Genomic DNA, 15,000 nt, shown 5'->3' with positions numbered 1-15,000 from the left:
CTCACCCCCACTCACCCCACCTTCCCCATCACCTCCCCACCCACCGGAAAACGGAGTATGGCTGCCTACATGCAGGGGGTAAAAAGTCATACACGTAAAAGCCCGCTCGTGTTTTCTACATACAAATACAAGTGAATGTGGGAATCGCAGCTACAGTCATTCGAAGTCGAAGTTTTGTTGTAGTAGTAGTAGTAGTAGTACTTGTAGATGTTGCAGTAGTTGTAATTGTAGTAGTGCCGTAGTGAAGTATTTGTAGGGATGGTTGTTGTAGTAGTAGTGCTTGTTGTTGTAGTTGTAACAGCTGTTGTAGTTGCAGTAGTTGTTGATATTAGTTGTCGTAAGGAGGGGTAGGGGGGGACACGGGTTTTAATGCTGCTGCTGCTGGTACAACTACTACAACTACTACAACTACTACTACTACTACTACTAATTGAGTCTCCCGTCGGTCCGACGGATGAGTATGCAGGCAGGCTTATCTGTCGGTGTGTGTCCTCATATGGGAGAAGAGGCCGATTCTGGATGCGCAACACTTCCCACAGGTGTTGCAAGGGAAAACGAGTTGAGCCCTGCTTCCTTCGCTCACGCTTCTCCTTAATGGCCAGCGTTAAGTTTTCAAACGTCTTTATGCCACTAGAGCACAGCATCCTCCAGCGAGAGCGGCCAAGGGCATCAGTTTCCCAGGAAGCGATGTCTGTCACAGACTTTGAGGTTTGTCTTCAAGATGTCCTTGAAGCGCTTGCAAGTGTCTTCCAAGTTCACTGTGGCCTTCCTTCAGCTGGCCATACAAAAGCATCTTCGGGATCCTGCTGTCATGCGGACAACGTGTCCTGTCCAGCGTAGCTGGCACTACTACTACTACTACTACTACTACTACTACTACTACTACTACTACTACTACTACTACTACTACTAATACTAAGTGGAGTGATGCTTCGAATCACAGCTCAGCCGCCGATATTTTCTCCCCCTCCACAAGACCTTGAGTGGCGGTCTGGACGCTAGTCATTCGGATGAGACGAGGTCCCGTGTGCAGCATGCACTTAGCGCACGTAAAAGAACCCACGGCAACAAAAGGGTTGCTCCTGGCAAAATTCTGTAGAAAAATCCACTTCGATTGGAAAACAAACTGCACGCAGGAAAAAATACCAAAAAAAGTGGGTGGCGCTGTAGTGTAGCGACGCGCTCTCCCTGGGGAGAGCAGCCCGAATTTCACACAGAGAAATATGTTGTGATAAAAAGCAATACAAATACTACTACTACTACTACTACTACTACTACTACTACTACTACTACTACTACTACTACTACCACTACTACCACCAATACCACTACCACCACTAACAATACCACTACTACCAATACCACTACCACTACTACCACTACTACCATTACTACCACCACTGCCACTACTACTACTACTACCACCACCACCAGTACTACCACTACCACTACTACCGCTAACACTACCACTATCACTACTACCACTACCACTACTACTACTACCACCACTACCACTACTACCACTACCACCACCACCACCACTACCACCACCACTACTACTACTACCACTGCTACCACAACTACTACCACTGCTACCACTACTACTACCACTACTCCTCCTCCTACTACTACTACCACCACCACCACTACCACTACCACCACCACCACCACTACTACCACCACCACTACTACCACCACCACCACTACCACTATCACCACTACAACTACCACTACCACCACTACTACCGCTACGATCCCTGACAGGTGTCCACGTGCCCCCTGTGTGGTGTGTGTGTCGACAGGCCGGGAGCAGTGTCAGCTGCGTTGCCAGGTTCAGGGACAGAGGACCATAGTGCTGAGGAACCAGGCCGGCAAGAGCTGGTACCAGGACGGGACGGCCTGCTCCTCCAACTCCTCCTCCTCCTTTGGGCGCTGTGTGGACGGCAGGTGCAGGGTAAGGAGGGATGGGGGGTGTGGTTTCGGGTGTGGGGGTGGATGGTGGGGTTTGGTGGGACACACACGGGTACATTTGGGTTTAACCGGGATATACAGGTAGATCTTTGGGGTTTAACGGAACACACAAAGTATGATCTGAGTTTTGACACTTGAGTTAAAACAGGAACAGGACACAGAAATTAAATTTATTAACAGTTTATTAACAGGACACAGAAATTAAGTTTATTAACAGTTTATTAACGGGACACAAAAGATTCGAGCTCAACGGGAGATAGGGGCTGATTTGGGTTTAACGAGGCGCATAGGTACATTTGAGAATAACGGGACACACGGGTAGATATGGGTTAACGGGACACACGGGTAGATAAGGGTTAACGGGACACACGGGTAGATAAGGGTTTAACGGGACATATAGGAAGATCTGGGTTTAACGGGACAGACGGGTAGATGTGGGTTTATCGGGACACACGGGTAGATGTGGGTTTAACGGGACACACGGGTAGATATGGGCTAACGGGACACACGGGTAGATATGGGCTAACGGGACACACGGGTACACACGGGTAGATATGGGATAACGGGACACACGGGTAGATATGGGTTAACGGGACACACTGCTAGATTTGTGTTTAACGGGACACAGGTAGATACGGCTTTAACTTTACACACAGTTAGATATGGCTTTAACTTTACACACGGGTAGATATGGCTTTAACTTTACACACGGGTAGATATGGCTTTAACGGGACACACGGGTAGATATGGCTTTAACTTTACACAGTTAGATATGGCTTTAACTTTACACACGGGTAGATGTGGGTTTAACGGGACACACGGGTAGATATGGCTTTAACTTTACACACAGTTAGATATGGCTTTAACTTTACACACGGGTAGATGTGGGTTTAACGGGACACACGGGTAGATATGGCTTTAACTTTACACACGGGTAGATGTGGGTTTAACGGGACACACGGGTAGATATGGGTTTAACGGGACACAGGTAGATATGGGTTAACGGGAGATTTGGGTTTAACGTTACACACGGGTAGATATGGGTTAACGGGACACAGATTTGGGTTTAACGTTACACACAGGTAGATATGGGTTAACGGGACACACGAGTAGATAAGGGTTTAACTTTACATACGGGTAGATTGTGTTTAACGGGACACACGGGTAGATACGGCTTTAACTTTACACACAGGTAGATATGGCTTTAACTTTACACACGGGTAGATATGGCTTTAACGGGACACACGGGTAGATGTGGGTTTAACGGGACACACAGGTAGATATGGCTTTAACTTTACACACGGGTAGATGTGGGTTTAACGGGACACACGGGTAGATACAGGTTTAACGGGACACACAGGTAGAATTTGAGATTATCGGGACACACAGGTGATCTGAGTTTAACAGGACACGGATTACGCTTTCTTTGTGTCAGTAAGTCCCATAATGGATATAGCTATTTACTTCAAATGTGGTGTCCATGTGTTTTGAATTTTGATTTACTACATATGTGCGTCAGACGGAGGGTGGTTATTTATTACATACAGGACAGAACTGAACGTTTTTGAATCTGGCGTGGCCACTGTGGGCAGGACTTCGGGTGTGACGGCAAGACAGCCTCCAGCTATGAGTATGACAAGTGCCGAGTGTGTGGGGGTACGGGTGCCACGTGCAGACGGGTGTCGGGTACCTACACTCAGGGCCGCAAGCACGGTGAGTGGGGTGGCACGGTGAGTGGGGTGGCACGGTGAGTGGGGTGGCACGGTGAGTGGGGTGGCACGGTGAGTGGGGTGGCGACATGGTGGCTGAAGTTGACTGGTTTTTGTGTTCAAGTCGAGTTGAATTTTTTTTTTTCATTTCATGATGGTAAATTGAATAAGCAACATTTCTCTCTCTCTCTCTCTCTCTCTCTCTCTCTTTTTTGTGTGGGTGGTGTATGTGGGTGGTGTATGTGGGTGGTGTATGTGGGTGGTGTGTGTGGTGTGTGTTGCGCTGCAATGCGTTGCAGCTTTTGTATTGGGGTGCGGTGCAGTTCCTTTCTCTTTTTTTCATTTTGTTTCGTTTCGTTTTTGCATTTGGTTTTTTATGATTTGTATCAATCCCTCTACCCTGTTTTAAATCGCCATTTGATTGATTTCACTTGTCACATACTGATGTGCCATTCCTTACTTTACTCTTTATTTCTGTCTGAAATATGTAGATGAACAAATTTTCTATATACTTTTTATCCCCCGCTTTGACATCAGGAAGTTTGGTATATCCGTGTCAATCTGTATTTCTACCCATTATATATATGTCTGTAGTTATGGTCTCTATTTCCAACCATGCACTGGTATCCTTGCCTTTTGACTATCATGCAGTTAAAGGACATCAAAACGCGTTGCATTCAACTTGGTTTCGCTCAGCTTAATCAATGAAAGGACATTATTTCATCTCACGACACAGGTGTGGATTTGCGCTCCGCTGGTCAGTCAAAACGGTCATTATCTCGCATCACATTTGTGTGAACAAATATTTGTCCATTTAAAAACACTGACATAGCATCACAAACGCTGAAGACGAAGTACGGCAAGAAACTGTCCATCTTAGACATATACTAGGCCTTCATCAAATGTAATAGAATTAATGCTTCCTGAGTTAGTTTTTTTTTTTAATTCTCCACTTGTCAAAGGCAGTCGTCTCTCAGCATATTTCTATTTGTATTTGTATTTCTTTTGATCACAACAGATTTCTCTGTGTGAAATTCGGGCTGCTCTCCCCAAGGAGAGCGCGTCGCTATACTACAGCGCCACCCATTTTTTTGTATTTTTTCCTGCGTGCAGTTTTATTTTTCCTATAGACGTGGATTTTTCTACAGAATTTTGCCAGGAACAACCCTTTTGTTGCCGTTGATTCTTTTACGTGCGCTAAGTGCGTGCTGCACACGGGACCTCGGTTTATCGTCTCATCCGAATGACTAGCGTCCAGACCACCACTCAAGGTCTAGTGGATGGGGAGAAAATATCGGCGGCTGAGCCGTGATTCGAACCAGCGCGCTCAGATTCTCTCGCTTCCTAGGCGGACGCGTTACCTCTAGGCCATATAATCATATATAATCATTGAATGATTCATCTTGACGTTAGGTGCAGGAGAACTGCTGTTCGTTTTCAGAACAGGTGAACCACGAGATTTCCCTACTTGTCAGTCAAAGGCAGTCGTCTGTAAGCATGTCATACTTATTGAATTATTTGTCAGCTTGATAGCAGACGATAGGTGAGAAGGCATGGTGTTCGTTTTCAGTGTAGGTAAATCCGATTTTGTCAACAAATATTTCTCCACTTGTTAGTCAAAAGCAATCTGTTAGCATGCTATGCTATCATTGAATTATTCATCAGCTTATTAGCAGTTAGACGTTAGGTTTGGATGTGTGGTGTTGGTTTTTCAGAATAGATGAATCTACTTGGTTTTAAAACATTTCTCGGCTTGTCGGTCAAGGGCAGTTTGTTCGCATATTATACCATTGAATTATCAGCGACGGGCGCAGTAGCTGAGTGGTTAAAGCGTTGGACTTTCAATCTGAGGGTCCTGGGTTCGAATCTCGGTAACGGCACCAGGTGGGTAAAGGATGGAGATTTTTCCGATCTCCCAGGTCATATGTGCAGACCTGCTAGTGCCTGAACCCCCTTTGTGTGTATACGGCAAGCAGAATATCAAATAAGCACGTTAAAGATCCTGTAATCCATGTCAACGTTCGGTGGGTTATGGAAACAAGAACATACCCAGCATGCACACCCCCGAAATCTGAGTATGGCTGCCTACATGGCGGGGTAAAAACGGTCATGCACGTAAAAGCCCACACGTGTACATACGATTGAACGTGGTAGTCGCAGCCCACAAACGAAGAATAATTATCAGCGTATTAGCGGTAAGACGGTGTGTGGTGTACCGTGCTGTTTTCAGAATACGTGACGTTCGTCACCGTGCCGAGAGGGGCCACGTCGCTCAGTGTTACCAACACCAATGCCTTCACCAAGATGAGTGAGTCAGTGTTGTTTTAATTTCACCTGTGTTGGACACCCCCAATGCCTTCACCAAGATGAGTGAGTCAGTGTTTTAATTTCACCTGTGTTGGACACCACCAATGCCTTCACCAAGATGAGTGAGTCAGTGTTGTTGTTGCTGTTTTCTTACATTCACCTATGTTGGACACCACATAGGCGTATACGTGGGTGTATGACGCTTATTGTTGCCAATGTTAATAATTTTGATAATAAAAATACGTTCTCACCACGCCATACTGAGCACCACACAGGTATACAGGTGGGCGGACGACTCGTGTTTGATTATGAGGAGGAATTTTGTTTAATGTCCCGTCACACATATTGAAGTCACTGGGTACAGTATCAGTGTATACAATTGAGTATTGTCGTGTAGAAGAGGAAGGGGGGGGGGTGAATGGTGAGTTGGGGGAAACCGGGTATATGAGGGGAGAGTGGGGGGGGGGAGTAAGTCAGTGTTGGCCGAGAGTGGGGATGTAACTTGTGCAAGACTCTCCACCATTATCAAATTCTAGCTGATAGTCGGGACACCTCTGCTGTTCTGATGGTCATAGTCGGACACGACCATTACACTTTACATGCATATATCATTACTGTTACTACAGGTGTAGAGGTGAGTGGACGCCGCATTATCACTGTCATTACAACTATTGCGACAGGTGTGGAGGTGGGCGGACGCCGCATTTTCAACCAGGCCGGGGCGGACGGGGCTGACCCTTCAGGGGTGTACGAGGCCAGCGGGGTGGTGGTTCACTACAGGACGGTCAGCTCTGGACACGAGACCATCACCATCACTGGCCCCCTCCCCGAACCCGTCCAGTGTCAGGTTAGTGTGGGTGGGTGTGTGTGTGTGGGGGGGGGGGAGGTGTGTGTGGAGGTGGGGGATTTGGTGTGTAGGGTGTGTGGGATTTGGTGTGTAGGGTGTGTTTGTGGGTGTGTGATGTGGTCTGTGTAGTGTGTGTGGAGGGGGTGTCTGTGTGGAGGGGGTGTCTGTAGGGTGTGTGTGTGGATGTCAGTGTATGTGGGAATTGGGAAGGGGTGTGGAGGTGGGGGTGCAGGGTGAGTGTCTGTCCGAGCCTGTGTGTTAGAAGGCGGCAGAAGGGTTAAAGACGCTTATCTGCCAATAGCGTCTGTGAGGATCTAAGCTCGCTTCCCTCTCTCGCCCTGCAACAAAATGGTTGTCCTATGGCAAAAGTCTCTAGAAATCCATTCTGATAGGCACACAGATGTATGCATGCACTCGAAGACATGACTTTGAGGGCATTGGGTTATGCTGCAGGTCAGGCATCTGCTTAACTTTCTCCATACGAACGGCGAACAGCGTTTCACCCCAATTACCATCATCAAAATATTGTAAGCGGAAGGCTCTTATACTGAAGAGGTGAATGTTGACAAAGAATACCACACTTCTGACGACGGAAGCTAAAGGTTGGGTCATTCAGACACCCACTGGACATCCGAGGGGTCTGTGTAGAGAAGAGAGGACTGGCCGTACTGAGTGAGTTTAAGATGTAGTGTAGTGTATATGGATTTGTTGGAATGCAGTGATACGTCCTTGAAAATCAAACTGAAACTACTCTTTTGTCGCAATAGATTTCTCTGTGAAAATTCAGATACGTGTGACAGAGTGCCACCCTTTGTTTTGTTTGTTTCATGCCTGCGCCTGTATTTGTTTTCCTCCAGTCAAGTGGGTTTTTTTTTCTTCTTCAGACTTTGCCAGGGACAACCGTTTCGTTGTCGTGGGGTTTTACGTGTGTTAAGAGCATGCTGCACACGAGACATCGATTTGATCACCGAATGACTAAGCGTCCTGACCACCACTTGGGGCCAGTGGAGAGGGGGGAGGGTGGGGAGAAAACACTGGCAAGTGGTGTGATTCCAACAAGCACAATAGCCGAGTGGTTAAAGCGCATGACTTTTCAATCTTAAGGTCCCGGGTTCGAATCTCGGTGACTGCGCCTGGTGGTTAAAGGGTGGGGATTTTTCCGATCTCCTAGGTCAACATGTGTGCAGACCTGCTTGTGCCTGAACCCCTTTCGTGTGTACGGCAAGCAGAAAATCAGATACACGCGTTAAAGATACATGTAATCCATGTCAGCGTTCAGTGGGTTATGGAAACAAAAACATACCCAGCATGGACACGCTCGAAAACAGTATGGCTGCCTACATAGCGGGGTAAAAACGGTCGTACGCGTAAAAGCCCACTCGTGCGCATACAAGTGAATGTGGGAGTTGCAGCCCACGAACACAGAACAAGTGTGCTCAGATTCTCTTGCTTCCTCTGGGCAGACGCGTTACCACCAGGCTTATATTCCACCATATATACACATGTTCAATTTCTCCACAGCAGTGGGAATTCATTTCCAACTTAGTCTTCTGTGAAGGACTATGACTTTTAAACTAGGAAGCAAGATCGCGCTGACTCTTAGTGCTGCAGCCTTCGGGGGGCTAGTTGGCCTTTGGGGACCATCCCCACGGGACGGTAATTGTCCCCCCTGCCGTTCTGATAGCCATAGTCGGACATGACTATCATACAAATAGTGCAGTCAATTCCAGCATATATACAAACGGTGCAGTCAACTCTAGCATATATACAAACGGTGTAGTCAACTCTAGCATATATACAAACGGTGTAGTCAACTCTAGCATATATACAAACGGTGTAGTCAACTCTAGCATATATACAAACGGTGCAGTCAATTCTAGCATATATACAAACGGTGCAGTCAATTCTAGCATATATACAAACGGTGCAGTCAACTCTAGCATATATACAAACGGTGTAGTCAATTCTAGCATATATACAAACGGTGTAGTCAAGTGTAGCATATATGCAAATGGTGCAGTCAATTCTGGCCCAGATAGTCGGGACAGCAGTTGCGTCCTCCCACTGCTGTTCTGATTGCCATAGTCTGACACACGATGGACTATTTTCTGGTATCAGTAATTGCAGAGCTATCACGGAATGTCTGTTGGCAAACACAGAAGTGTGTGTGTGTGTGTGTGTGGTGTGTGTGTGTGTGTGTGTGTGTGTGTGTGTGTGTGTGTGTCCATGGTATTCAGGAAACACAGGAAACAGACACATATTTAGAAATGACTCAAGACACTTCATGCTGTATCATACACCAGATATCCCACGAAATGGTTTAAACTGAAATCATTCACGCTGGGATATAAGCGACCGACGCCCAGATGAGTTAAGACATGAACTGATGCCCAGATTTGAAGGCACGCACGCTCAGTCAAACCATAATTCTTTCGGGGCGCGCTCTCATAGAGTAGACCTCCGATTAAATTTCCAACTTCAGATAAGTCTCGTTTGATCAGTCAATTACATAACAAATGGTGCACGGACTTGGGTTCCAGGTGTGGCGAAAGTTTTCGGACAGCGAGTTCATGGGGGTGGCCCCTCAGATCAGTTACGAGTATTACATGCCCTCAGGGAGTGTGCCCTCTCCGCCTGGCCATGTGTGGAAGACGAGGAACGGAGACTGCACCAAGTCTTGTGGGGGAGGTGAGTCTGCGTGGGGTGGATTGGGGGGGGGGGGGAGCGGTGGGGGGGTGGGTGGTGGGGGGTTAGTGTGCATGCTGTGGTGGTGGTGGTGGTGGTGGTAGTTGTAGTAGTAGCTGTAGTAGCAGCAGCAAATACCTTATTTGATTTTAAGCCTCTTCACTCTCAAGTAATAAACGGGGGCGAAAAAAAAAAAAAACACGAAAAAGGGGAGGATTTGGGAGTGAGAAGAGCAGAAGGTAGGTAAAGGGGAGGATGGGTGTGTGTGTGTGTGTGTGTGTGTGTGTGTGTGTGTGTGTGTGTTGTGTGTACACGCTAGCGTGTGTGTGTGTGTGTGTGTGTACACGCTAGCACGTGTGTGTGTGTGTGTATGCTAGCGTGTGTGTGTGTGTGTGTGAGTGTGTGTGTGTGCTAGCACGTGTGTGTGTGTGTGTGTGTGTGTGTGTGTGTGTACGCACGCTGGCACATGTCATTTTGTCAATGTCGGTATATGTATTTGTGATAACTCGTTCGTCTTATCTTTTTCCTCTCGATCTTTCTGTCATTTCTCTATCACTCTTCACCCACGCACACACACACATGCTTGCTCGCTCTCATACTATCACACTACTCACACACATGCTTGCTCGCTCTCATACTATCACACTACTCACACACACACACACACACACACACACACACACACACACACACACACACACACACACCACACACACACCACACACACCACACACACCACACATACACACATACACATACACATACACACACACACACACACACACACACACACACACACACACATGCATATTCATTGTATATCATGATTCCCTATACCCCCTCTCCCACACACTCACACACCCCCTCCCAACTCAGACCTTTTACACTGATCACATTGTGTGTGTGTTTATGTGTTTGTGTGTTCATGTGCTTGTGTGTGTGTGTGTGTGTACACGTCCATGCACGTGTGTGTGTGTGTGTGTGTGTGTGTGTGTGTACCGTCCAGGTGTGTACACGCAAGTCATCACCTGCACTGACGGGACCTCTGGCGCCCAGGTGGATGACCATTTCTGTGACCTGACACAGAAACCCTCCCTCTCTGGTCCGCCCTGCAACAACCAGCCCTGTCCAGCCAGGTAAGGCACGGTGGCATCAGCATCAGTATCAGCATCAGCATCAGCATCAGTATCAGCGTCAGTCAGTGTCAGCATCAGCGTCAGTATCAGCGTCAGCGTCAGTGTCAGTATCAGTATCATCAGCGTCAGTCAGTGTCAGCGTCAGTCAGTATCAGTGTCAGTATCAGCATCGGCATCAGTATCAGCGTCAGTGTCAGTGTCAGCGTCAGTGTCAGTATCAGCGTCAGTGTCAGTATCAGCGTCAGCGTCAGTATCAGCGTCAGTGTCAGTATCAGCATCGGCATCAGTATCAGCGTCAGTCAGTATCAGCATCGGTATCAGCGTCAGTATCGGCATCGGGATCGGCATCGGTATCAGCATCAGCTTCCATTTGCTGAGACCCGGGCTTTTTTTTAACACAGACTGACAGACCTGGAGGAACCTGAACAGTTCTTCAATACAGCACCCCAGTGAGTTCTTCCAGAGTTGAAGGAAGTCGTTGGCATTGGCATCGGCATCGGCATCGTCATTTTCTTCATATTCATTGTCGCGCCTACTACTTTTTTTTTTTTTTTAGGAAAGGGTATATATCATCTTACACAGAGGACATCAGGAACAAAGGAGTAACAAATAGATAAGTTATTTCAATATCTATGCTAATATTCAACCCCCCCCCTCCCCCCCCCTCCAAAAAGAAAAAAAAAACCTATTGAAGGGGGAATAAAGTTCGATATGAAAGCAATAAACGCACACAAAACCCCACCACCACCACAGCCGTTCCGAGTCTATGATCTGATTCCACAGACCAGTCTTGGCCACACCCCGGCAGCCGTCGGAGCGTCCTTCGCTTCCCGAACTTCCCTTAGCTTCATTTTCTTCAGCTTCATTATCTGTTTTCTTCACCATCATCTATTTCGTTCATCTCCATCTCTTTCCTGTTTTTGTTTTTCATTTTCTTTTTTTCCTTTTCCTTTCATTTCATCCTCAATGTATCTCCCTCTCCTCCTCCTCCTCACCACCTTTTGTGTGCGAGCGCGTGCATTGTATTTCTTATAGAAAAGATTTTTTTTTGTCTCTGAAAACCTCGTATTGTCACAAGATGAAATAAAAGAACCTTACTCAAACCGTATCATCTACACATATGTCAATGTATTTCCACTGTGGATATAGCCTCCCTCCCCTACCTCTTTCCTTGTCTTCAGTTTCTTCAGTTTTAGAGGGTTGTTTTTTTTTTGGTTTTTTTTGTGGCCTCGGTTGCATGCAGGTCATGAAACACCTGCTTTTTTTCAGTGCCTCGCATGCCTTTCACTTGCACAAAAAAAAAAAAAAAAAAAAAAAAATCTTTTTTTCCCTCTGTTTTTCTTTTACATATTTTTTTTCCTCATTAATTCTCATTTTCAGGGAGGGGGAGGGGTGTGTGGGGCCCCCTATCTCCTGGCGCAACAATTGCCCCAGGGTGTTTTGCGGCATGCGATCTAGGGATGGTTCAGTGGACTGTATGCACTTGTCTGGGTTAACTGTTGCTCCAGTGTGTTTGTTGCTTGCACACACCCGTTTTATGTGAACGACTGGTGTGAAAGTGCTTAGATTTGTCTCTGCACAAACGGGCGCAATAGCCAAGTGGTTAAAGCGTTGGACTTTCAAATCTGAGGGTCCCGGGTTCGAATCACAGTGACGGCGCCTGGTGGGTAAAGGGTGGGAGATTTTTTACGATTTCCCAGGTCAACACATGTGCAGACCTGCTGGTGCCTGAACACCCTTCGTGTGTAAACGCATGCAGAAGATCAAATACGTACGTTAAAGATCCTGTAATCCATGTCGGCGTTCGGTGGGTTACGGAAAACAAAAACATACCCTAGCATGCACACCCCCGAAAACGGAGCATGGCTGCCTACATGGCGGGGTAAAAACGGTCATGCACGTAAAAGCCCACTCGTGTACATGCGATTGTACGTGGGAGTTGCAGCCCACGAAAGCAGAAGAAGAAATCTCTGCACAAGATTCAGCACTATATAAATACTAATATTATTATTTGACATAACATACGTTTTGCTTTTGTGTTAAATTTTTTTTTTTTTAACTATAAACAACAAAACAACAAAAATAGCGTGTTGCACGTGGTGTGCAGGTGGCGAGTGGGACAGTACGGCACGTGCTCCATCACGTGCGGGTCAGGTGGGAGGCAGACGAGGACCGTGGAGTGCGTGCAGGAGCGGGGAGGGGCTGTGGCGGTGGTCTCCCCTGCCTCCTGCCCAGCCGACCGCCAGCCCCAGGCCAGCCGGGCGTGCAATGCCTGGGTGACGTGCCCGGCGGTGTGGAGAGCTGGACCGTGGGGGGCAGTGAGTCCTGGGTTGTGTCCGTTCGTTCTTTTTAACTCACTCAGTACGGCCAGTCCTCTCTTCTCCTCTACACAGACCCCTCGGATGTCCAGTGGGTGTCTGAATGACCCAACCTTTAGCTTCCGTCGTCAGAACTGTGGTATTCTTTGTCAACATTCACCTCTTCAGTATAAGAGCGTTCCGCTTGCAATATTTTGATGATGGTAATTGGGATGAAACGCTGTTAACGTCGTCTCTTTCGCCGTTCGTATGGAGAGAGTTAAATGTCTATCCACGAAATTATTGTGATCTTAGACGAAAATCCACCCCCTTCCCCCCCCCCCACCCCGGGGACCTATGTCTTAAGTCATCGCTACTTTCCCTGTTCCTCTCTCTTCGCTTAGCATAAAAAGATATTGACCAAACTTGTCAGCCAGTACAGTTACAACAAAGAGCCATTGGGGGCTCCTCATTAAACTCTGAACTGTTAGTCTGTGGTGTGTGTGTGTAGTGGTGATGGGGGGGGGCTGGGGGGGGGGGCTGTGTGTGTGTGTGTGTGTGTGTGTGTTCGTAGGCGAACTGGGAATAAGCGAAACGGGATCACCAGTTCATTTGTAGGTGAATCGGGAATGGGCAAATCAGGACACCACCCCTTATAAACAGTCAGAATCAAGTGAATACCCCCCCCCCCACACCCCCAGTTGGGTTAAAAACCATACAGAGAATTAAATAAACGTCCCTCCTCCCACCCCCTACCCCAGCCCCCTTCATTTTCTTTTCCATTTTCTTGACGGCTTGCTGTTTGTGATCATGTTAACAAAATGCGGCGCGAATTTAGGTCTGAGAGAAGGAACAGAATGCCTGAAATCATCTTCGTGGTTTGCGACTCGCGCATGCATGCACAAGCTAGCTTTTACCTTCGTTTTTTTTACCCCCGCCATGTAGGCAGTCATTCTCCGTTTTCGGGAGGGTGCATGCCGGGGTGTATACTTTGTTTCCATAACCCATCGAACACCTGACATGGATGACGGGATCTTTAACGTGCGTAGTTGATATGCATGATATGCGGGTACCTCGTTGAAAAGCCAGGTGAAAAGAGCATGGCGTTTTACTTCCATGATGGCAGCGTCTTGTTTCTGTGCCTGGCGTTTTGTTCTCTCTCTCCCTCTCTCTCCCTCCCTCTCTCTCCCTCCCTCTCTCTTCCCCTCTATCTCCCTCTCTCTCTGTCTCTGTCCCCCCTCTCTCTCTCCCCCTCTCTCTCTCTCTCCCTCTCTCTCTCCCTCTCTCTCTCCCTCCCCCCCTCTCTCTTCCTCTCTCTCTCTCCCTCTCTCCCTCCCCCTCTCTCTCTCCCTCTCCCTCTCTCCCACCATAGCCAGTGTTGTATGGTGGTGAAACCAAGTAAAGGATGGGCTTCTAGCAGAAGGTTTAAAAAAAAAAAATGTAATAGTCAACGACCGCCCATAATCGCTGAGACAAATGATGGTAGACCTTCGCCAATTTGTCGGCCAGGGTCGGTCGGGACTGTATTATTGTTCTTTGTGCCCTAAGCCTTGTTACTACCACCGAAGTGACTCAGCAGCAGTGCAGGGTCTCCTCTGGTGTGTGGCCTCCTGTCAACCTAACATCGATGGTTCCCTGCGGACTGCCGACGTTGGAATTGTGACGGACGAACCCGGAATGTGGCCGTGTATGGGGGGAATCTAAATGAGCGGCGTGGGAGTAATGCCACTGAAATGGTGCAGATGATGGGGCAGCCAAAAAAAAAAAAAAAAGAAAAGAAAAAAAAGCCTTTTTACTATTTTTTCTCTATCGATTTCTCTCTCCACCACGTTTTTTTGTGTGTGTGTGTGTGTGTTTGTGTGTGTGTGTGGGTTTTTTTCCGTTTCACTTTATATCTTTTTTTTTTTTTACTTTTGTTGAAATTCATGTATGGTCAGTTTCAAACACATGGCTGTGAAAGACATTTTGTCACATGCTTACGTACATAAGTTATATCAGGACAGGACGTTGTACAAAATTTGTGTTGTCCAGTTTATCCAACTCCTGTG

General features: G+C 47.3%; 1 protein-coding gene across 2 annotated transcripts in view; it reads left to right on the top strand.

Moving 5' to 3' along the window:
* Nucleotides 1–15,000, top strand: part of LOC143276012 (A disintegrin and metalloproteinase with thrombospondin motifs 15-like) — a 75,105-nt gene that overhangs the window by 37,462 nt on the left and 22,643 nt on the right. For both annotated transcript variants that reach the window (XM_076580390.1, XM_076580389.1), the window contains exons 16-22: nucleotides 1,803–1,954; nucleotides 3,564–3,684; nucleotides 5,911–5,988; nucleotides 6,668–6,834; nucleotides 9,375–9,522; nucleotides 10,526–10,655; nucleotides 12,763–12,973. In XM_076580390.1, coding sequence (XP_076436505.1) covers nucleotides 1,803–1,954; nucleotides 3,564–3,684; nucleotides 5,911–5,988; nucleotides 6,668–6,834; nucleotides 9,375–9,522; nucleotides 10,526–10,655; nucleotides 12,763–12,973 — 1,007 coding nt within the window. The remainder of the gene's footprint in view (nucleotides 1–1,802; nucleotides 1,955–3,563; nucleotides 3,685–5,910; nucleotides 5,989–6,667; nucleotides 6,835–9,374; nucleotides 9,523–10,525; nucleotides 10,656–12,762; nucleotides 12,974–15,000) is intronic.

The sequence above is a fragment of the Babylonia areolata genome, chromosome 31 (assembly GCF_041734735.1).
Source record: "Babylonia areolata isolate BAREFJ2019XMU chromosome 31, ASM4173473v1, whole genome shotgun sequence".
NCBI lineage: Eukaryota > Metazoa > Mollusca > Gastropoda > Neogastropoda > Buccinidae > Babylonia > Babylonia areolata.
Note: the sequence above shows the minus strand (reverse complement) of the source record. Positions and strands in the feature narration are given on the sequence as shown.